Source organism: Hipposideros armiger, unplaced genomic scaffold (genome assembly GCF_001890085.2).
Source record: "Hipposideros armiger isolate ML-2016 unplaced genomic scaffold, ASM189008v1 scaffold_1177, whole genome shotgun sequence".
NCBI lineage: Eukaryota > Metazoa > Chordata > Mammalia > Chiroptera > Hipposideridae > Hipposideros > Hipposideros armiger.
This window is the reverse complement of record NW_017732527.1, coordinates 337,201-362,495: the sequence shown is the minus strand read 5'-3', so window position 1 is coordinate 362,495 and position 25,295 is coordinate 337,201. Positions and strand designations below refer to the sequence as shown.

The following is a 25,295-nucleotide window of genomic DNA, read 5'->3' as shown; positions in this document are numbered from 1 at the left end:
GAAGACGTATTCGGAGAATACAATGAAATCAAAGACCCAAATATATGGAGAATAGGGCTTTTTCAGGAAACATCTCCAGCACAGGTGCTAAGGATGTGTTGTGGTGGTAGGTGAAGTGTGCGGATAGGTTGGGCCAAGTTAAAGTCAGTGGTTCATGCAGAGATTTGGTTTGTCTTAGGGGAAACGGAGAGTTTCAAGCTGGGGCAGCATGGGGAGTTCTGCCATTTCAGCAGCTTGCTGTGGCAACATTGTGACGGGCATAGGGGATGGATCTCGGTGGACTCTGATTGGTCAGATTTGGCGGATGACAGAAAGCGGGACAGGAGATGCCTCTGCGACAGTAAACTGGGTAAAGGTGGATTGTGAGGCCACTGATTGTGATGGGGAACCCAGAGGGAGGAATGAGTTTTAAATGGAGAAAAGTAAGATAATTTGGGTGCATTTTAGGCAATAATGATTCAGATCTGAGTTTAGAGCAAGACCTGTGAACAGGGATTCTATGGACTTTTCTAGAACCCGATGTATTAAATTCAGGTTTATGTAAAGGAAAAACTAAGGGATAACTTTTTGTTCTACAAAATGTTCTTTATGAGAGATGGCACGAAAGTATTATTTTACAAATTGCACATTTAGGATATGTTTTGATTTTTAACAATTATAAATCTCTTCTTTGGAGTAAACATATTGCATGGCTTGTGTGATGATTAAAATAAATTACACCTGTTCTTTGCCAGGTTTTTACACTAGCTAATTTAACACAAAATGATCACGTAGAAAAATCTGTATTTCATCTAGCTATAAATGGAAGGAATATTTACATTTATAATGTTTTGATCCTCTGCTTTCTTCTTGAAGTAGATGGAACATTCTATTGAATTGGAATAATTCTTGAACTACGAGTCAAAAAAGTCCCAAATATTACTACCTTTAAGGGGGAATGGTTTCAAATAAATTTCAGAAAAGAAGGGAAAAATGAAGGACTTATATCTTTGGTAATTTGCATCATTTTACCATGTTCATACTAAACAAATAGATTTGATTTTTAGTGAAAATTACTACAATTTTATACATTAGAATCACCGTTTGCTTAGTAAAAAATTTAGGGTTTTTCCTAAATTTAATTAAAATCTCTTGACTAATAAATACATCATTCCAAGATGATCAATCGGCTTACTTCATCTTTTAGAATTTTATGCTTACTTAGTTTTCAAAAATTATGCAGTACACTTCTCTCTAAAGGCAATTACACACAATGACTTACATAAACCTTAGGGTATAGTGAGCAGAAAGTTCCCAATAGAAGAAAATTAAGAATTACTACCAAACAATTTCTAAATTTAGTTATTATAATAACATTGATTAAGAAATATACATTTTGAGGGCTGTCTGAGTGGCTCAGTTGGTTATGAGCTTGCTCAAGAGTGTGAGCTCTGAGCAACAGCGGTTTGAGTCCTGGCCCAAGCTGAACAGCTGCTGAGCTGCCAACAGGTGGTAGGATGGCTCAGCTAAAAAAAAAAAAAGGATACATTTAAATCTGCTCAAATATTACCTTCTCTATGAGGCCTGTCCTGACCTCCATTTTCATTGCACCCAGATATCCTTCCTCCTAACCCCCTAAACCTGCCCTTCTTTTCTCAAGGCACATATTACCTTCCTAGAAACTACATAAGTTACTTAATTTTTATTTCTTCTGTTTATTCTCTGTTTTCTTCACTAAAATTTAAGATTTACAGGGGCAGGAATATTTAAATTTTTGTCCATTTGTATCTCAAATATCTAGAACAGTTAACTGCCATAAAGAAAACATTTTGTACATATTTGCTGAGTGAATGACTGAATTCAGTAATACTTTTCTCAAAATTACAATTAGGTTAAAATAACTCATTCTGTATATAAACTATAGCAATAGAAACAAACGGATAGTGGTTGAAAGATAAAACTATGGAACAGGTTAATATCACCTTTTCCAGCTTTATTGAGATATAATTGACACATAACATTGTGTAAGTTTAAGGCGTGCCACATTGATTTGATACACTTACATACTATAAAATGATTACCACCATGGTGTTAGTTTAATGCCTCCAGAGTGTCACATACTGCGTGTGTGTGTGTGTGTGTGTGTGTGTGTGTGTGTGTTGAAAACAATTAAGATCTACTCCCTTTAAAACTTGCAACTATGTAAGTATTATTATATTGTACATTAGATTCCCAGAACTTACTCATCTTGTATCTGGAAATTTGTACCTTTTGATCAACAGCTCTCCAGTTCCTCTCTCCCAGCCCCTGGTAACCACCGCTTCTCCTCTCTGTTTCTATGAGTTTGGCTCTTAGATTCCACATATAAATGATACAATGCAGTATTTGTCTTTCTCTGATTGGCTTATTTTTCTGACACTTACCATAATGCTATTGTAATGATAGCCATTCTGACAGGTGTGAGGCATTATCACACTGTGGTTTTAATTTGCACTTCCCTGATGGTAAGTGATGTTGAACACCTATTCATGTACCTGTTGAGTCTTTGTATGTTTTCTTTGTAAAAAATGCATGTTCAGTTCCTCTGCTCTTTTTTAAATTGCATAGGTTTTATTATTTATTTATTTATTTATTTATTTATTTATTTATTTATTTATTTATTTTGCTATTGAGGTGTATTACTTCTTTACATATTTTGCATATTAACCCATTATCAGATATATGATTTGCAAGTATTTTTTTTCCCATTCCTTAGGTTGCCTTGTCATTTTGTTGATTGTTTGTTTTGCTGTGCAAATACTTTTTGGTTTAGTACCACTTAGTAATTTTTGCATTTGTGCAAAAAAATCCTTGCCAAGACCAATGTAAAGGAGCTTTTCCCCTATGTTTCTCCTAGGAGTTTTGTGGTTTCAGTTCTTGTGTTTAAGACTGTAACATATTTCAAGTTAATTTTTGTGAGTGTTGTGAGATAGGGGTCCAGTTTCATTCTTCTGTGTATGATTATCCAGTTTTCCCAATATCACAAAGGTTATCCTTTCTCTATTGAACATTCTTGGTTCCCTTGGCAAATATTGGTTGACTGTGTATGTGAAGGTTTATTTCTGGGCTCTCAATTCTGTTTCATTGATTTTGCTGCCTATTTTTATGCCAGCACCATACAGTTTTGATTACTATAGCTTGGCCGTGTAGTTTGAAATCAGGAAGTGTGATACCTCCAGCTTTGTTCTTTCTCAAGATTGCTTTGATTATTCGGGAAGATAAATTTTATTTTTGATGGAAAGAAAATAAAGGTTTGAAATTAAAATTTATTAGCCCTAAAATTCTTGTTCATAGAAATGCAAAGCTCTGATATGGATAATAATGACAACAATTTTGTCCTTGCTGCTGCCACTGCTTCTGATGGTGATAATTGTGTGTTGGCTCTGAAGATGATGAACATTTAGTCACTCCTCAGACTATAGGAGCTGATTAAGGGGTACTCATCTAAGAGTCAGATTCTTATGTGGCATACCTAAAAAAGAGATGTTCTTCATGACTCACTGAGTTTCCTTCTCACCATGAGCAGAGAGCTCCCAGAATCAAAGTGGTGGGCAGATACTAGCCTGTAAATCCTAAATCCTGTATTACTTTAAAGGCAGCTGAAACATTTTCAGAGAAGAAAAATAACAAGAAGAAAGGAAAACCCCAAAGACATTGGCAATTCATGGGGGCATATATTCGTCAGGTTCCAGTGGGGAAACTGGGAGATCAATCATCACTCATATTATTTCCATGAGAAATGAGTTCCAGGTATCCAAAAATTAATTTTTACATACCAAAAGAAGAATAAAATTGCTAGATTTTCCCCTTTCTTATAAGCACTAGCATTATTCAAAGAGATACCCCGGATTTTTCCTCTAGCTCAATTTCTAAACAGTCATCTGTGACTGAAAGAAATTAGAAAATTGCTATGCTTTTAATAAAAGGTTTGAGATAATTGTTTTCCATTCACCCTATATAATTTGTAGTTCCCCAAAGGGAAAAATTCAAAGGAAAATTTTCCTTGAACAAATTGAATCTTGCTTTTAATTGGGTACTGTTTAGGGGGGGTGATGAAAATCCTTGTTATTGAAAATCAAATCCTGTAAGATAGCACTCTTGAATGTTTTTTTTAAGAATTCAAAAAACCTGTATAACAGTAATAAGCATGGTTCATAATATCAGAGACAAAGGGCATTATCAATTCTAGAATCTGGCCCCTAGGTCAAATATAAAAAATGTATTTTAGATCAGGCAAAGTAGGTGCTACGAACAAAAGCTGGGTCCCCTTGAATACTCTTACCTTCTAGACTGGGTGAAATTGTGTGGCAAAGCCATTTGTTAGTGCTGCTTGGTCCTCACCTAACAGCCTAGGTGTCTCTTCTTACTCATCCTACCAAATCCTATGGTTTATAGAGAGGTGATGAGAGAGGAAGAGGGAGAGGGAGAGGGAGAGGGAGGAAGAGAGGGAGGAGGGGAAAAAGAGGGAGAGAGGGAGAGAGAGAGAGAGAGAGAAAGAGAGAGAGAGAGGCACTACCACACACCCGTTAGGAATCACAACAGCATCAAACAAGAGTTAACAAATGTTGGAGAAAAAGGAACCCATGTAAACTGGTACAGCCACTATGGAAAACAGTATGGAGTTTCCTCTAAAAGTTAAAAAATAGAACTACCATATGAACCAGATATTCCACTTCTAAGTATATACCCAAAGGAAATTAAATCACTATCTCAAAGAGATATCTGGATTCCCATATTCCTTGCAATATTATTCACACTAGTCAAGATATGGACACAACTTATGTGTCCACCAATGGATGAACAGATAAAAAAATGGTACGCATATACAATGGAATGTTATTCAGCCACGAGGAAGACAGAAATTCTGTCATTTGTGACAACATGGACGAAACTTGAAAGCATTATGCTAAGTGAAATAAGCCAGACAGAGAAAGACAAATACTGCATGGTACCATTTATATGTGTAACCTAAAAATAAATAAATAAACAAAAAAGAAAGAAAGAAAAAGACAGAAACAAAGAGTAGAAAAGTGGTTGTTAGAGGCTGAGGGGCAAGGGTGGTGGAGTAAATAGGGAGAGGTTAGTAATAGGGTACGAACTTTTGGCTATAAGATAAATACTGTCTGAAGATCTAATGTAAAACATGGTGACTGTAGTTAAAATATACTATTGTGTGGTTGAGATTGGCTAGGGAAGTGGTACTTAAATGTCTCACCAAAAAAAAAAAAGGAAAAAAGAGAGAGAGAGAGATGTGAGGTGATGGATGTGTTCATTAACTAGATGTTAGTAATCTTTTTGTAATGTATACATGTGTCAGATCACTATAGGATACACTTTAAATATCTTATAATTTTATTTGTCAATTATACCTGAATGAAGTTGAAAAAAATTGTGGGATATTTGACGTGTACATCATGGTGGTTTGATGCGATTCCCCCAATCTAGTTGATTGGTACGTATATCACCTCATGTATTTATTTTTTTGGTGAAAAATTGGACTTCTACTCTCTTGGCAGTTTTCAGCTGTGAAATGCAGTGTGTGTCCTGTTTTGCATTTGCTACTCAGTCCTTATTTATCTGACAGCTGAAAGTTTGTACCCTTTGCTTGGCCTTTTTTAACTTGGCAGTTTTCTGTGCCTGTAGGAGCACACGACAAAGTTGAACTTTCAAAAGAAATCATAACTATTCTACTCACAAATCCAACTTGTGAGCACTTGTCCCATTCAACTTCAGAAGCCTGGTTTTCAGTGGTATTGTATCAGAAGAAACGATTCGATTTCTCCCATCTGATGGGGTTTCAGGATCTCCACGAAGAGTCTAGACTAGAGTGAGGGTCAATGCCTGGATATAGACAAGCAGGTAAAACCTAATCCATTGGAAATTCTGCCAGGTATATTTTCTGAAAGAGGAAAGCAATGGGTGGCAACAGTTGGTGAAGTACATTCACTTCTGAATTTATTTAACATTCATTTTTTTAAAAGGGGATCATAGCAGCAACCTGTAAACATGACCTCACAACAAATGTCAATTTTTAGTATAGTCAAAGCTCTTGCTCCACAGATGGCTATAATTAGCTGTGTTTCCACAAAACCTTTTGTTAAAGAAATGATTGGCTATTGATGATAGCTTCTCTCCCGTATGTCTTTTTTTTGGAATCACCAAAATGTAGTGCTTCACATTTTGTGTTATTGAAATATCCGGCACATAACATAAACTCAGCCATGTTGGAAGCATCTGTACTTTCCTGTATAGTAAACCTTCCATGCTATATAACGTGTTCTAATGCTGTATTTTCTTTCTTAACATTCTCAGCAATGTTTTTCTATGCATCTTCCTATGGTATTTCCTAACAAAGAAATACATTTATACAAATTGTTTTTATATATTTTGATTATGAAATATTTTATAGATATACATATTTATAAAATGCAATGGAAAAATTTAAAGAAAAATAAAATGGATGCAATGGGATCTACTATACCTATAAGTAGAACATACAATTTCTGGAAACCTCCATGAGCCCTTCTCTGATTCCATCTCCTTTCCTCACACAATTGCATCCGTCCTCTTATCGAGATAGCCACAGTCTAGGATTTTGTGTTAATCATTCTCCTGTCTTCTTTTCAGTGTTGCCACTTGTACTAGTTACTTGTTCACAACAACAAAGACCCAATTGTTTCCGTAGTGTAGTGGTTATCACGTTCGCCTCACAACAACAAAAACCCAAAATAGCAATAGTTTTAACAAGATATAAATAGGGCTGCTGTGCGACTCCATAATCATGACAACCCTGACCTTCTAGCCCTGCTCTGCTCTGACATCCTCAGTCTCAGGTCAAGCTTTTCAAATCGTCTGAGATTCAGTCAATTATTTTCTGCCTAACCCATTAACTAATGAAACTGTTTTGTTAAAATCTCCCTTGATGGTGTGGATATGTCTGTTTCTTCTGATAGTTCTGTCAGTTTGGGTTTCTACGTATTCTTAGATTATTTAGATTATGCCCTTACCAGTTTGGAATGTTTACGTGTTATTTATTAATTAACACTTTGGCCATTTTGCAGTGTCTCTTTCAATCTGTACTAATGTTTTAGGGTCTTAGAGTTTATTTGTCTGATGATAGTGTAGCAATGATAGCTTTTTTAGGATAATTTTTTACTTGGCATTTCTTCCATCCCTTCACTGTCAGTATTTCTACGTTCTTATATTAGATGTATCTGTTGTAAAAAGCATATTGCTGGCTTTTGCATTTTTAGGCAGGTTGAAAATTCTTGCCTGAGATGTATGATTCACTTGAACTTTCTGCAACTTTATAAATTTAGAATTTCTAACACCAGATTTCTATTTTTTCCAAATATTCTTTCCTTCACTCTTTCCTCATGGGTTACTTTAAAAATGTGTGTGTGTGTGTGTGTGTGTGTGTGTGTGTGTGTGTGTGTTTATCTTAAATCTGTGTATTAGTCTTTTCCAACAATTCTTGAGAATGCTTGGTCATTATTTCCTCTGGGTCTCCAGTTTAACACGTGTTAAGCTTTCTCACTCTGTCCTTCATGCGGCTTAACATCCTTTTTTATTTTTCTTCTCTGTGTCGCTGGACTACGCTATGAATAATAGCTTCAGGTCTGTCTTCCAGTTCATTAATTCTCCCTGCAGCTGTGTCTATTTTGTTGTTTCACCCAGCCACTGAGTTTTTAAATTCAGTTATTTAATTTCTATAAATTATTTTTGTCTCTTTTTATGATTTGCTTGGTAATTTTGTAGTCTCTTTCTCCTTACTCATCTTTTCCATCCCTTCTATAATGTTGTTAATCGTAAGTAAATTTACTTACACTCTGTGTCTAACTCTAGTGTCTCAAGTCCTGTTGTGTTCTTTCCCTTTGGCCTGTTTTTGTTTTCTGCTAATTCTCACTTTTGTTGCCCTATTTTCTTGCGTGTTTTATGCTTTTAAATATTGAAATGCTAATTTTCCTTGAAGCTTCTATGGGAATTCCTCAAGTCCTGGGTTGTAGCTGCATGAAAGAGCTTGAATTATGTTATTGTATTTATTTTAATACACACCAATTAAGGTTTAAAAATGCTGATGATTAGGAGTTTTCAGGGTACATTAGTTTTCCCTTAAGCAGCACGAGATTTCCTTGCTGCCTACTTTTACAAAGGATACGAGCCTTATGAGTGTGTTCCTATACAATTCCCCACACTGCGTGGGCCTTAGGCATTATCTATCTCCAGCTCTCCCTGCAAAAGAACAAACAGAAATCCCCAGGTCAAAATGCTGCCTACTCACTTAAGTTCCACTTTCATTTAATTGAGGCCAAAGCAGTTTGGTGATACATTTTAAAAGGCACTATAAAATATTTTAAATAGCTTTTCATTTAACAGAGAACCTGACTTGTCATGCAGCTGGCTAGAGAAATCTGCTATATTATGTATATATTATTTCAGTCACTTTTACCACTACAAAAAAAATCAAGATTTTTCCTAATAGCATGTACATTTTTTACTTTTAGCTCTTCACTAAGAAATTGAAAAGGAAGCTTCTGAATAGTTAGCAATTAGAATAGTAACATTTAATAAAATAATCCTGGATTTAATTGATTTTCAACATCACTGAAAAAATAGAATTTTTATGAAGAGTCCTCATGTCTGGAGTGCTAAATTTTAAATATTTCTCTATTCATCATGCTATTACTGTATAAACTAATATCCTAATTCACAATATACAACATAATTCTTCATTAACTATGGTGGATGTAAAACATACTTCAAGGAGTTTTCTTGGTAACTTCAATTTTGTTACCCACTTCTCTGAGTTGTTCAGGTTGTAACTGATCAGAGCTCAGATCTTCATGACGAGATCTTATCAGGAGTAGAAGGAAAGTCTTCTTTTACATTTGCTTGCTGTTTGCTTACATAGTATCTTCATTCTGAAGATTCTTTCCTTAAATCATTTCCTATCGTGATAATTGAAAGCCATATTATGGGAATGCACATTATGGGAAGGCTACTTTAATAAAACTCAATATGCTGAGAGCAAACACAGGCCCCCCCCCCCATGAATCACTGCACACTATGGAACTTTTACTCTCCCTTCCCCTGTAGCCTACATCAGCTACCAGACAGGGACCAGGAAGGCACCAAGGTCCATCTGTGCAATAACTATTTGTTAACATTCATTTATTTTTTTTAGTGTAAAAAGAGATAGATTGCATCTTCTAATATGATGGCAGATTGAATAGGCCCATTTGCCTCCCCTCTGTCCTGCATCTCCATTCAAACAAGAACAGATAAATCTTTAAAGTCATAAGTCACAAAGAGATAAATGTCAAGAGAAGGAGATGACAGCATAATTGTTTTGGAATCTGGAAAGTGAAAGAATGGGTGGGAAATGACTCCGTTATCTCACAAAAGTGGAATCCTCTGTGAGCAGTAAGGAAAGACAATAAACAATCCAGTTTACATGGCGGCAGCCCTCAATGTTTTTAAAATATTGGAAAGTGGGGTTAAGGAAAAAATTGCTTATGAAACAGTTCAATTCCCAAATTTCTTCCTCAACTCGACGTGGATGCAACTGCCGCTTCTCCACCAAACAGAAGTGTAAAGTTTAGACATGATGCAGCAGGTGGTAAAAAGAACCAGGCACAGTTCAGGGATGGGGGAGATTTCTCTGTGAAAGGAGGGGTATTGAGTGAATTTATATGCTGACTAGTGAGAAGCCTGACTTATACTCCACTGGCTCCGGGAGGCTGGCCGATACCCCACACTGGTCAGCAGGCAGGAGACTAGGAGGCTCTTCCTTGCAGGATGCATCAGCACAAAAGAGGAGATGAAAATACATAGCCTTGGGTTTTCTCAAAAAACAGCCGAGTCAGGTGATACTGCAGTGAAACCCACAGTCAACAAGTCCCAAAGCACATGTACAGAACTTCCAACCACCTTTTCACTGACCGAAGTAAGCAAACAACTCAGAATTCCTGGGTACCTGGAGAAAGCCTTGGGCATGAAAAAGAGAACCCCAAACAAACAAATAGGAAGCAGAAACTTGCAGCAAACAGAGGCTGTTGCAAGGAGAGGAAAACACAAGGCAAGAAACTAGCATTAATCTATTCAGAAAGGTAACCAAAGAAATGGCGTTCTTGAACTATGAATGACATTCTATAAAAGAGAAACAATACAAAAAATAAAATATATAAATATAAAATAATACATACAATATAAGATCTAAAATACAAATAAAAAATCACTAGAAAGAAATAGGAAGAAACAAGAAAAGAAGAAGAGTTTCCAAAAGAGAATAGAGAAAACTAAGAAGGTTACATAAAAAAATTCAAGAAAATTTCCATAATGGAAGAATATGACTTTTATGACTAAAAGGCCCACTGGATGTCAGTACAGGAGATGAAACAGGCCCACATAAAAAGGGACATTAAGATTTTAGAATACTATGTGTAAAGAGAAGACCCTAAAAGAAAGGGGAAAAACAGATTCCTTAAAAAGGATGAAAAATACAAATGGCTAAAGACTTCTTTCTAGAAGCACTGGTAACTCAGACACAATTGGAAAAAAAGTGCCTTCAAAATTCTAACACTTATTTTCCATCTAGAAATCAGTATCCAGTTAAACTATCGATGAAGTGAATGGACAGACTAATGTAGCTCATTGTAGGTCTAGAGGAAAAAAAAAAAAAGACTAGTTTTAGGGAAGGCAGGAAGGCTCAGAAAAAGATGTCTCCAAGGCAGTGAAATTAGTAGAATGTTGGATGTAGATTAGGTATCCTATCATTGGATTGTTCTGAGAGAAGATTTAAATAACTACAGACTACTTGGGGCTGATTTAGTGATACGTAGAAAACTTAGTAAGGATGTGAGGGGAATGCAAAACAGGAAAAGTAATATATATGCTATTACTCAGCTGTTAATAGCTCTCTAGACAACATTCTGAACATTGCACTCTAAGCAAAATTATGACACAGCCATAATGGGAGGATGATGAAGACATGAAAATTATGAGTATGTTCAGTGGAGGAGGCTGTGAAAGAAAGCTACATTCTCTTCATCTAACATAGTGCAAAGTGAATTGTAATGCCTACAACTGAGAAATCAAGAGATGGTATAACATTATTAAGGTAAATGCAAAAAAAAAAATCCAAAAAGAGCTAGAAGATTTTAAACTGGCTGTATTTGGCAAGTAGAAAATGGTTAGCAGGAACTAATGTTTGGTGCAATTAGCCTTGCATAATTATTTAAACATAAATAGAAATCCTAATGTTTTCATACCACACTCACCTAAATGAATTAGTTTCTACAGCGCTGTGAAGAGCACTGGTTAAATCCATGCACCTATGCGTTTTTTGCACCTGAGGTTAGAAATGAGTGACATGCCCCTGGAATCTGCAATCACTGCCACCAGGTGGCAATAGTGAGTTATATCTGGCCCTGCAAAATTTCTGTTCAGAAATGTCCTTTGAGCGCCATCCGTGTGATGCTGCCATAGGATTCTGAATTTGGTCATGTCTTGGAACAAATATCTTTCTATCATTTAGGAGAATCTCTGGAAGACATATTCACCAAGTCTCAGCTGGCATATATTTTTGTGAAATATGATGCAACTGGGATTGAATAAAAACGCGCTAGGTTGCAATTGCTGCGGTGAAAGTGATGTGAAATGTAATTAAATGTGAAGCCTTAGATGTAGGTTTAAAAACTCACCATAATAAAAAAGTGTTTAGGAAGGCAGGATAACACAAGGGCGCTCACTGACGGAGGGCTCCTGTGTGGGTTCTGTTTCAGGGCTGCTGTGGCCAGCTGTCACAATGAGGCTCATTTTGCTGTTCTGAAAAACTAGGTGTTTACATCAGATAATCTCTAAATGTCTGTCTGCTCTTAGTAGACGATTCTTTTACAAATAAAAAAAAAGTTTTTATGATTGTCGGAGATACAGAAAGTATCAAGAAGGTGGCAGATACCCCAATGATCCCATTGTTAATATTTTGACATATTTCAGCCTTACTTCTAGGCACATATATGTAATGTGGATCTATTTTTTTTTATTTTTTTTAATTACATCATTCTGTATATTTAATTTCATCATGAAACGTACAAAGGAAGCACATTCCCATTCACAATATAAACATGGCAGTGACCTTTCGTGACCATCACAGGGGATTCCCCTGGCCACTTCAGCCCCGACTGCCTTCAGCCACTCTCTTCTAGATGCTTCCCGCCTCCTCCTTTCTTTGCTTTGGAATTCCTTTTTTCTGTCTCCCAAACGCTTAGGAGAAAATCCCCCCTCCCCCCACACACACCCCTAATTTCTCCTCCACTTATGGAGAAATGCAGTGATTATTTTGTTGCCCTGATATCTGCAAACACACGTGCTCTGGGCCAGGGTCTTACTTTCTACCCCAAATGATTTATGCCAACTCCCTATTCGGCTCCTGTCAAACCCTCGGTCTCAGATTCAAACTACTGGGGGTGGGGCGGGGGGGCAGACTAATCTGCTGAAAACCCTCCCCACTCGTATTTGTAGTTTCTGTACCCATAGGTCGTCTCTGGCTTTCTGAACAGCTCTATCTCTGTCCATTGCTCTTCACTACTGCCCCTCTGGTCCTCAATCTTTACCCCTTATTACAGTAGCATCTCTTCAGCTACTTCAGCAATCACATGCTCTAAGCAAAAATAATAATAGAGCTGACTGCGTGGGTCTCATGCTTACCAGCAAGATAACAAAGTGGTGGACCCCATCCCACATCCCAAACACCTCTACTTAACCATGTATTATGATATTAGTGTTGCAATTGACCACCGAATTCCAATTTACCGTGAATTTTTAATGCGTTAATAAATTGTCTGTGATGTTTGCATAAACATCACCTTATGTGCAGTAGCATTAATGTATGTTTTAAAGGTCTTTGTCTAAGAAAAAGGGGAGAATTCGTAAGGGGTAAAGCATGCAAAAATATATTAATATTTTCCTGTTTTTATTTTATATCTTCCAATGCATTTTAATTATTGTATGTACATGTGTATATATTTGCCATGAAGCTTTTACATAAAATTCAAGTTTTTCTTTGTATTTTTGAAAGTTGTAATGTGACAATGAGAAATTATATACACATGACATGTTTAAGTTTTCATTCTTATTTTCAGCTTACTAATATCCAAATTTATACACCACTGTCTGGTTTGCATTTGAGGTCTTTCCTATAGTAAAATAATTCATATTTAGGTCCTAAATTTCACTCATAAGAATTTGTAAATTTATTTTGCTATTTTATTTACCATTTATTTTTGGAAACTTGTATCATTTGGCATACAAATCATTTCCATGTAGGAAATAGAAGGCAAAGGAGACATTTGTAAATTAATTTATTTTGGTAAAGAGTAGATACCCCTGGGGGCTATAACCTTTAGGTTAATTAGAAAGTAGACGGCAAATTGCCATGTAGTGCACCTGACCCCGTCGTGCTAAATGCCATTCCCATATCCATGATGGCGTTTAGTGAGTGGACATTTATTTCTATCATGAGTTCTCAAAAAGATCTTTCAATGCCATTGTCACAGACAGCCTGTGTAACTGTATGGAACGAGGCAATCCTTGTTTGTATTTCTTAAATACATCTAGATTTTCTTTTAAAGGCTGCAGTGTGTAGAACAGATCTGAAATAGGCAAGAATTGATGCGAGGAGGCCCAGAAGTAACCCATTACTATTACAGTAACCCAAATCAGAGATGATGTCATCTTAGAGCAATATGATAATGGGGATGGAAAAAAGCGAATAGAGGCTAGACATTTTTAAATAGGTAAAATTGAGAGGACATGGTAGGATGAGGAAGAGAATGATTTTAAGGAGGACAAGCAACCTAGTATAGTGGCTGGGGGTATAAGCTCTATGTGGTTGCATAATCTAAGTCTGCTTTTCCAGGCTGTGTGACTTTGGGCAAGTCACTTATCCTCTAGGTCTCATGGTTTCACGTGTAAAACGGGATAACAACAGTACTAACCTCATTGTGTTGTAAAAATAACACGAATTTTTAAACCATTTATTTGATTTTTAACTTAAAATAGTATTTATTACGTACTAAGCACACTGTAAGTGTTTGTAACAATCGTGATGGTACTGCTATTATCTTACATCATTGATCCTAAAGAACTAGGCTTGAGGAAGGAAATGATGAGTTTGGTTTTGAGCATTTTGGAATTGGAATTTTATTTAAGACATTCAAACTGTGTTGAACAGACAATTGAATGTACAGGTCTAACAAGAGAAATCTGGGCTGGAGACAGGGGTTTGGTGGTCTGATATTTTTATATTCATTGAAACAATTAAAATATATGAGATTTCCTAAGGAGAAATGTTATTGTGAGAAGGGACAAATACCTATGGCAGAGTTCAAGAAATTCTAGTTTTGAGGAAGGATAAAGGAAAATAAACTGGCGAGGGAAACAGAGGACCAGGCAGAGATGTAGAAGAAAACCAGAGGGTGTGATATCATGGAAGCCCAAAAAAGAGTTTCCAGCAGGAAGGAATAATCCACTCGTGGGTGCTGCCAAGAGGTCTACAAAATTGAGGCTGGAAAGTATCTGTTGAGTTTCCAAATATGGAGGCTATTGAGAATCATAGCAAATGCATTTGGGGTGTGGATTGAGGAGACAGAAACCAGATTGGAGTGGCTAAAGAAATGGAGTCAGAATGTACACAACTCTTGAGCCATTTGGCTGTGAAAATGGAGGTGAGTTAGGGCAGTAGTTAAATTGAGAGGAGGATTAAGAAGCTCTTTTTTTCTCTCTTTTGTAAAGATGACTTGAAAATGATTAAATGTTGGTGGGAAATTCCAGTAAAGCCTATTGCATGAATAAGGCTTCTGAGAAGCCCTGGGGGGTTGGGGTCTGGAAATAGGAAGTTGGAGGGGAGGTATTTACTCTATTATGTGTGTAGCAAAGGGAGAGAAGGCAGGTCAGATGCAAGTAGGTTTCTACATTTGACAGCGAGACCTTTGTCTGCTGGCTTCCATTTTTCCTGTGGCGTAGGAGGTAAAGCTACCTGTGACAAGGCAGACAGAGCATTGAAAAGGTGGTGTAAAGCGAATAGGGAAAGTTTTAAATTTTCTTGTGGAGACAGGTAGAGCAGTTTGGTCAGAGGAACACAGTTGGGTAAACAGGCAGCATGGACACAGTAGTTGAAGTTTGTGGTCATGAATGCGAGTAGGGAACCCAATCTCCTTGACTTTGTTTGTAATTCTCTCCAACAGTACATGGCTGCTCAGGGGCAGACAGGACAGAGAAAGTAAATGGTTGGATTCATCCAAAGCTGAAATTTTGTTAAATAACTACCATTCAAAGAGAGACAAGAAAGAGAGTTTAGGGTTTCGGTATGAAAGTTATCGATGGTGGTGATGGTTTCAAGGGTGTATAGTTATCCCCAAACTCATCAAGTTGTATACCTTAGATAAGTACAGCATTTTACATGTCAATCATACCTCTGTGAAGTGGCTTAATAAATAAATGCTCCCCCCAGTACAGTCAATGCATTGGTTTACCATGGAATCTAACCTGGATAAGAAAGAAAGTGAAGAAAAAAGAGGACCGTTAAGTATTCTATTGGGGATAATTAGATGCTTCAGTGACCTAGACTTTTCAGTAGAGTTGAAGGACAGCAAGGATAGAAGTAATGCAATAGCAAAGTTAGAAGCAGCAGCTGTGGTAAAAGAGTGGCCTTCTTTGTTAATAGGGTGGTGAGATGAAAGCTTTCTACCCCCGAGAAACGGTAATATCAAGCACAAGCTGTAAGTATTCCTGTATTGCACTTACATAGGATTTGCAAAGGAAATGACTGAAAATCAGTTTTTGACTCTTCAATTTCATGTTGAAAATGAGAAGGCTGAGAGAACATTTTCCCCAATGCCCTCTAACCTGTACCACCAAGGGGGAGGAGAGTCTCACTTACCTCAAGACAATGAGATAGAGAAACCACCACTTGTAGAACCTGAGAATCTGTTTTCTGGACTTAGAAGAGATCAGTGGACTAGTATTTGACACACCAGAAAAATCTGAAAGTGAATCCCCTTACTTACTGGAGTTTTAGCTACACTTTCACCGCCAGCAGGGGAGAGGTGCCTGTTTCCCATGGGCTAAATGTAAGGAATATATGGGAAGAGTGATATTTGGGTCATTAGAAAAGCAACTTTTCCTGTGGGGCAAGTTGACCTCAGTGCGAAGAGATGTGGTGGACCCTCACATGCAGAAACCACAAGTCATAAGCAACCAAATGGAAGAGATATTTTACCTACATAGAAGGAGCAAGATTCTAATGTTATTGTTTGGGTGATAAACTTAATAATCCATAAAAGCACCCACCAGATGGAGTCACCTTGAATACCCATCAGGCCTAAGGAATATTAATGTCATATCTTAATTTTACCAGTCAAGTAAAACCTCTCCTAATTCTTACCACTCCTCTCCTGATCCTGTTTATCCCTGGCCACTCCAAGTATGGAGGGTTCTAGAAACTGAGACTAACAAGTATGGAAGGAATTGGAGCCAGGAGACAGAGAAAAAGCCAAACCCACAAACCTTCCAACTGTGGACTTTCAAGCAGGCCAGATATAAGGGGAGAAGGTTTAACTTTAAAGTTGGGACTTGTGCTATTGAATGGAGGATTGCTCCTTTCAACCACAGAAATGAGGTTGCTTTTTTACTAAACATGATTGAAAGAGTAGTTATTAAATAAAGTGACCAGAAAATCTATAGATTCTGCCCTAGGTTTTACCCCAGGGACAGCAAGAATCAGACCAACAGTGTTTATATGGACTATGGGTGAGAGAAGGAATGAGGCTGCATTTTTCTTTCACCCCAGGCAGTCCTATTCTTAAACAAAACACATTTGAAATAGTGATTTTCAGGGTGGAGCGTTTTGAAGCTATGCTGCTGCTCAGGGTGGAACTATAGGACAGGCTAACTGATAGAGCAGAGTTGAAGGTCTCTGGAAATGAGGTAAAATAATCTGTGAGGCCAGGATATTTGAAGGGTTAGTTATCAACATGTTATAATTATCCAGATGCTGACAGGATTTGGAGGGTGGAGGAATGTTGTGTGCGGGGAGCAAATGTCATCTTAAATGACAGCAATGGGTGATCAGGAGGTCAGACTATCTTATTCAAAAGAATAGGGAGAGAAAGAGATACCCAAATTACATGAGCCTTCAAGAAAAATGGATTTATTTTCATAATAGTAGAGGATTCATTTTCTGGAAGAGATAGTGGGAATTAAGGAAGACACTGACTCCATCTTTCTATGCTGACATGTATGGGGTTGAGAACATTCAATTTCACAAGTGGTATCTTCTAGGCGGCTATCAGTTAAGGCACCAAAGTTGGGAAACACTCCACAAAGAGGTTGAGAAATGTATTTCCCATGCACTACCGGTTCAGGTTCAGCAGAAAACCAGTAGAAAGATTTGGGGGTGACGGTGAGAAGGGAAGAAAAAAGGAGGGGAGAGTTGGTTCAGGAATTAGAAAGAAGCATGCACAAGTGAATGAAACTATGTGTGTAAAATATTCCAGCGGTTTCAAGTTAAATATTTTTATTGTGACATTTCTATTGATGGAAAAATAAAGGTTGCACTATTGGGCTGCTGTAATAAAATACCATAGACTGGATGAAACAACAGGAATTTATTTATCAAATTCTGGAAACTAGAGATCCCAGATCAGGCTTCAGCAGGGTCCATGTCTGGTGAGGGCTGTCTCCTTGGGTTGCAGACAGCCACCTTCTCTCTGCGACCTCACATGGCGGGGGTGGGGGGGTGGGACAAGCTCTATGTTTTCTCATAAGAGCACTAACCCCATCAGACCAGGGCCTCATCATTAGGATCTCATCTAGCCCTAATTACCCCTCAAAGGCCTTACCTCCAAATACCATCCCATTGAAGGTTAAAGCTTCAACATATGGATTTTGGGGGACACCAATATTCAGTCCATAACAGGTGCTGTTACTGCTTGTTGTGACCACAGATAGAGCAGTTCTCATAGTGCATTTTCTTGTTGGACAGAATGCAGTCACAGGAACCAAATACCGAACAAAGAAGGACCACATGATGTGTAAACTTATGTGTTTGTGCATCACTTACTCTTCTACCATTGGGGGGCTGACCACACTCACCGGTACCTCCACCAACTTGATCTTCGCTGAGCATTTCAATATGTAAGTAATATTGGATTGGTGATTTAATAAATCACCACTTAGCGGAATTATTCTTACTTGATTCAGAAACTCCCAGGACAGAGATATTATATTGGGTTAACTCTCCATCAGGACATTTATAGGTCTAGAGAGACCTTCCCTTTTACCAAGAGTTAAATATGTCAGACACAGTAAATTAACAGGTGCCTATTCCCCAGGTGAATTCAGAAGAGATAACTCCTGGCTGACCATTCTACTCAAACAGGGAAGACATTTTTCATTACAAATAACACTGCAAATGGAGATAGAGGAAATGTAAAGGGATTATTTGCATGGGACAATTTATATAGGGTTTGGGAACTGGCATTTGAACTTACATTATGAATGCCAAACAGAGGTACTAATTACAGAAGGCATGGCTTTGGAATTCAAAAAGTTTTGAAGGATTAAGCGATTACAAGAAATGGCAGGAATAAAGTATTCTGCGGAAAGATATATGACCCTAGATGTAAGTTTGGAACTGTGATATCAATCCATTGCATAAAATGGGGAATCTGTGGATATAGTCAGAGCATTTGGGTTAAAAACTCCACAATATTTAGTCATTTACTTTGTGAATTTGAACAATAAAAAAAGTACATTACTCTCCAAGACTTGATTTTTTCATATCTAATATAGTCAAAGTTCATATGATTATTGTGAGAATTAAATGATACCAACTATGTAAAAATACTTGGCATTATGTAAGAACTATTGAAACACTAGCTTGAAGGTCCGTGCTTTTATGTGAGAGCTCAAACTGATTCTACACCCAAGGTATATTTTTCAGAGCCTGACAGGACAAATAATTGTCAGAGTTCCAGGAAGGTGGGCAGCGCTGAGATGCCCTGAAACAGGATTTAGGTCCTCATTAGAGAAAAAATAAGTTTCAGAGTCAGGAAAGCTACACTCTAAGAAACAGATTCACAGACTCCATGAACTGGCTAAAATTATTTGCAAAATGTTGTGCATGCATAGATTTTCCAAGAAATCCAAGACTGAAAAACATGTCACTCTCTTTTCTGGAAAGAATGAGAACTTGCATATAAAGAACATTGATATCGTAGTTGAGGGACAATATAACAGACCTCCATGTGTACTTAGTGTTTCTGTGAGTCCACATTCATCATGTACACTCAACAGCCAACTTAGAAAGAGATTTGGTTTATAAATGGGAGACATCTGAAATTCATAGTGCCAGGAAGTATTTATCCAATGTATCCCCAGATTCAAGACAGGAAATGTACTTGATCCCTTTCCGAAAGTAGATTTCTACTCTTTCTCATGAATTCCCCAAAGAAATAGATTCCACATCTTAGTCCTCTCTGTAAATCTCTTTTTCTAAACTTTTGACCAAATTTTTATTGTTTTATCTTAGTTGAACTGGTGATTTCCACTATTTCCATGAAATTACTTGGTATCATCAAAGGAATCCATGTTGAGTTTCCCCTTGGTCTTTGTTTTTCTTTACAATGTACCAACCAAATTTTCTTTCTTTTAGTTATCTGTTCCCTTTACTGTTTGAATACATTCTCCCATTTGCAATGACAGATTGAGAGCACGGTAGCACTTTAAGCAAAATTTTCAATAAATTTTTCCTAATTGTATAATCTTCTAATTCACCTAGTCATGGGAATATGGCCAAAATATTTTTTAGATTTAGAAAATGCTTAAAATGTACTTTAAACCTAGTGATTTTGTTCTTCAAAGATTTTTTTTCACTTAGGAATTGTATTTCAACTAAAAAAATACCTCAAAGTATCCCCTCTTGAGAGAAAATACTAGACAAGAAAGGGACAAATAAACTGTGACAGAATATAGTTGATATTATTAAACAAGTTAGACATTTAATAAACTTTTAATTAAATATTAGCCCTAAAAAAATACAACACCATCCCAAGGCAACAATGGAATAAATGCATTCAATTTCATTGGGAAAAGTTTCACAAGGTTAAAATTGAGAAGAAAAAGAAAAAGATTTATTTTTGTCCAAGTGTTTTGCACTGGAGAGAAATTGCCCTTTATTTTCAAACCCACTACAACAATCTCACCTTTTCCTCTTGACACTGCTTGCCATCTTTTTGAGCAATTCCAATGATTATTTTGTCAAATTCATTTTGGGTCTCACCCAGCTTCAAAGGGTAGAGAAGCCTGTAAGAGTCAATGATTTCCTACCATTGACATTTAGAGAAAGACATCATTTTACAAACAAACTAAGGGAGGAAGAGTTTGGGTAACAATTTCAAAGCCTTTATCTGTCTGTCTATCTATCTATCTATCTATCTATCTATCTATCTATCTATCTATCTATCTATCTATCTATCTATCTATGTATCTATCTATCTATCTCTATCATCTATCATATATATATAAAACTATATATAATGTTGTTTGTTCTCTTTTTTACACAAAGAAAGTAAGAACAAATAATTCTGAGAAAGCTAAATTATATACAGTGCAAATAAAAACAGACCTTAACTCATTCACTCAGTCAACCAACAAACATTTGTTGAGGACTCACAAAGAGCAAGGCACTGTTTGGAATTTTTTTTGAGAACTAAAGAAAATAAAACCTACCAGAAAGAAGAGTCCATCTAGTTGTCTAGACAAAATGTACATATATGAAAACCATACACAATTTTAAAACATAACATTTATTATTTTATTATTTGACATAGAGGGGAGAAGGTAAAGTGACATGCATTGAGCCCTTGCCAGATAATTTACATATATTATAGTGTACGCATATCCTATGTATCCTTGCTGTGGAAATGGTATTTAATGGTGATTAAATGCATAGGCTCTGGGGTTAAAATGTCTGTGTTCAAATCTCAGCTCTTCTATTTACGAACTAGGTGATCTTGAACAAATTACTTAATTTCAAGCCTGTTACCTTGCCAGAAAACTGAGGATAATACCATTCCTTTCTTAGGCAGTTGTTTTAAGTTTTACATTAAAAAAAATTAGAACAGTGCCAGAGCATGTGCTCAATAAATGTTATTATTATTACTAGAGTAGAGGCAGTTGAGGTTTAGCTTAGCAGAGTGAAGACCAAACCAAGATCAGCCAGACCTCCAAAGTTTGTCTCCCTAAAAACTACCTCCCTAGAAACATAATTGAATATGTGCCCTAAAAGAGGACTGTCAATGTAGCTGCCACTGAATATGGCAACACCCCTTGATCACTAGAGAAAATTTGTCCATACAACATGGTCCAATCTTAAAGGAGGTCAACACCATGTTTATGAAGAAATGAATGCAAATAATTTATGAAGTCAAAGCACAAAAAGTCTGTAATAGTGTTTTTAGGGAGGCAGTCTGTGCGTGTTTTTGCATAGTTTAGAACAGCAGTATGTGGATTGATTGTTGTTCTGGGAGCAGGAGACCAATTAAGAATCCATTATCAAAGTGCTGACAAAAAATGAGGGACAGAGTGAGGCTCGTGACGTGAAAGGAGGATTTAGACTCAGGACACTGTACATTCAGAAAGTGGTGAATAATTAGGTGCGCGGATTTAAGGGTCAGCTTGCGTTAGGGCAACTGTGGGAATTTTTGCCAATATGGCTTGATAGATAAGTGATGTCATGAACTTCTACAGAAGACATGGCAGATTCACGGGAGAAATTAGTCAATTTGATTCAGACATATCGAAATGGCATGCTAAGAGCCTATCCACAGGGAGATTTTCAGCAGGCATTTGCAAATGCATTGTTCAAGTTCACTATAAATTTGAGGGCTATATGTAAAAACACACAAATTAAAATCTTGACTGTAGAAACGGTCACCTATGGAGAAAAACGTTAGAATTGAGACATGAGTAGACGCTTGGGAAATATTGGCAAGAAATAAGGAAAGAAAAGTTAATCAAGGGGCTGGCGGAGTGGCTCAGTCGGTTAAGAGCTCGCTCAAGAGTAAGAGCTCTGAGCAACAGCGGTTGGAGTCCCGGCCTGAGGGGGAAAAAAAAAAAGTTAATCAAGGTAGGTGGAGACCCAGGAGCACATGGTGATCCAGTAGCTAAAGGAGAAGACCATTTTCAAAATGGAGCCTGGGTCGGGCAAGCACAGTGTGGGAGAAGGGTCAGGTAGGAGGACGGCTGAGAAGAGACGTGGCTCTCATGTAGTCTAGGAGGGCAGGGTCAGCGGAATAGTGGGGTTCGGCGCAGAATTCAGACTGAAGAGTTCAGAAGTGAGTTCATAGTAGGGAGCGGGAGGCAGCTCGTTTAAATGATCCTTTCAAGTTTCACACAGGAAAGAAGAGAAAAACAAGCACAGGCAGAGAGGCAGGTGGCAGTTTGGTTTTACGCTCAGGCGAAGGAGACAGTGAAGACAGAGATATATGAGGTTTGGCAGGGGTGGGGGTGGGGGTGGGGTGGAAAGAAGGGAGAGAGAATAGGCTAACAGTCCAGTGGAAGCGACAGGGAATTAGAAACAAGAGTAGAAATGTCAGTCTTGGAAAAGAAGGACGTATCCTCCTGAGTGATTATGCAAGGGAAAAAGAGAACAAGTGAAGACAGACATTTTGAGCCATGTAGACAGCTCCTTCATTTTGCAGGTGAGGAAGCCAAGGCTCAGAGTGGCAGTGACGATCACTTGTCGCGGGGAGGTGAAAGCAGGTGCCTGGGTCCCAGCGCCTCTTCCACTGGCAGCCTCACAGCCTCACAGGCCTTGTGCAAGGAAGCCATGGTGGTGAAATTCTATTCATTCAGAATGCCCTTTCCCCGATCCTTACCCACTCTTCACTGATATACTCTTCCACCCATCACCCCGTCTCCTCTTTTTCTGACACTGTTTATAATAAACACCACCCTGTAGCTAACCGATTTTTTCCCTCTCTTGTTCTTGATAACACCTGCCGATTTCTTTCTCTACTTGTGTGGATGCTGTATCACTTGAAACTCTGTTCCGTTACTCCTAAACTGCCATCCCCACCTTCCCATCTCCTCCTATTATAAGCTGTGTTCACATTTCTATAAACTTGTCCACACATGGGCACAAGCACCACCCCTGATGACTGCGAGCTTGTCAAGGCTTCACAAATCATTGTGTTCTTCTTTTACCCCACAAGGGGCACAGGTAGTTGAGATGAACTGTACCAAGACATAAATGAAGCACTGCTTGCCTTGGGAATCACCTGAGTAGCTAAATCATCTTTCGATATTAAAATAAAGGGTAATATTATTAGGGACAATTACTGTTTTCACAACAGAGTAGCATCGATGCATCCATATCATTTAACAAATACAACAGCCATTAAATGCAAGAAAAAAACAAACCTACCAGATTAAGAATGGAAGAGCATCTCAAGGAAAATTTCATAGCTTGCCGATTATCAAAGTATATTATTCAGTTCATGGATGTCAGCTGTGAAATATGTGGCTCTACAAAGCAGCTTGGAAGGAAGTTGTATTATCAATGATTAGTAGTCACTGTTACTAATTATGTGTTAAATAATAGCTATTATAGGCCCACAAACCAAGAAATGGTAAAAGAAATGAATTTATAGGTGTCCTGAATTCAAAGCCCACATCCCTAACCTCTCCTCCTGGCTAATTACAGAGGGAGAAGGTAAACCAGTTACATAGCAATAGCTACCTTCAAAAGTTACCATGGTTTTCCCCTTCAGGAATGAGTACTGTGTAGTTCTCAGAATTTCTCTGGCAAATACTGTAGAAAAAATTGGGGTATTGCAGAGTTTGAACTCAGACTTTGGTTCAGATTTTAATGTTGCCGTATACTGGCTTAACTTCTGGAAACATGAGTTTCTTCACCTGTGAAATGCGGGCACGACTATGGTTTACAACATTATCATGAAGATTAAATGGTAGAATGCATGTGTGGCTCTGAGCAACCTGGCACGTAGGAAATTGCCAATCATGCTGCTATTGCTGCTGCTGCTGCTGCTTCTATGTTCGCTATTGCTGCTAGAAATTGAAGCCTGAGTCATAAATAACAGGCAGTTAATATGTGAAAAGAAACCTCTGGAAGTGCAAAAATCTAAAGCTGAAAAGTGGCTTGGACTCAGAAACAGTCAAAACAGTTATTCATCAAAAGGACGCGAAGCATTGTGGACACCAACGTATAGTGATCCTAATGGCCCAGGTCTGTTTCACGGCTCTAAATTCCCACAGCGACCTCCATTCCCCTGAGAACATTTCTGTGTATTTCATTAGGATTATTCATCACTTTTAATTGGGCATGAGAGCTGCAACAACAGTGTCTCCCTAAGTTTCAACATGGACGTGCACATATGCCCTAGATCAAAGCATGCCTCTGTTATGGAGCACTGATTTCTATAGGACTCTAAAAGGTCCTTAACACATCAAGTTTGTACTCTAGCTTATGACTATTTTGCCATGTTGTATTGTAGAACTTTCTATTTTCACCTGGGAGCTGGAGTTGAAGACACCGTGTTTTCATGAAAAGAGGTGGGGTTTTAAACACTCCTCCTGGGTTGAATATCCAACTTGGCTGCACAATCAGTGACCTCGAGCAGTTCACTTAACCTTCGGAGACTATGTGTCTTCTGGTGTGAAATGGAAATGCAGTGCTTTCTCACAGGATTTTTGTTAGATCATCTGCTCATGCCTACACCTCTGCCTGACCTCTAAAACTTAGAGCACCCCCGGGGTCATTCCACTTATTCCCCAAATTATCACACCCACTTCCATGGTTTATGAAAGCACCTGTATGTTGGTACCTGCCAACTTCATATCTCTAACTTGTGCTCTCCCCTCAGTTCCAGACTCATTTATCTACTGCCTCTCTAACACAACCATTTGGAAAGCTAGGACATTTCACATCACCCTGTCATTATCCGGCAGCAGTCCCCAGCCCCCATTCCTTGTATTCTGCCAACCCAGTCTTCCCTCATGCTTCATTTAAATAATGGCACCTTTTCCCCACTGCCTCCATTGTACCCCAAATATGTTTGAAATCTATTGCATTCTTTTCATCTTCGCTGCTACCAATCTAAGTCAAGCTAAAATCTACGCTACTCCCCTTCTCTGCTATTCTTCTGCAAAACTTCCTTTGTCTTCATAGATTTCCCTGTGCATTTGTCTTCTAT

General features: G+C 37.8%; 1 protein-coding gene across 6 annotated transcripts in view; it reads left to right on the top strand.

Moving 5' to 3' along the window:
- The window catches only part of SLC13A1 (solute carrier family 13 member 1), a 140,196-nt gene that overhangs the window by 85,001 nt on the left and 29,900 nt on the right, over positions 1-25,295 (top strand). For all 6 annotated transcript variants that reach the window (XM_019632810.1, XM_019632809.1, XM_019632808.1 and 3 more), the window contains one exon: positions 18,062-18,213. In XM_019632810.1, coding sequence (XP_019488355.1) covers positions 18,062-18,213 — 152 coding nt within the window. The remainder of the gene's footprint in view (positions 1-18,061; positions 18,214-25,295) is intronic.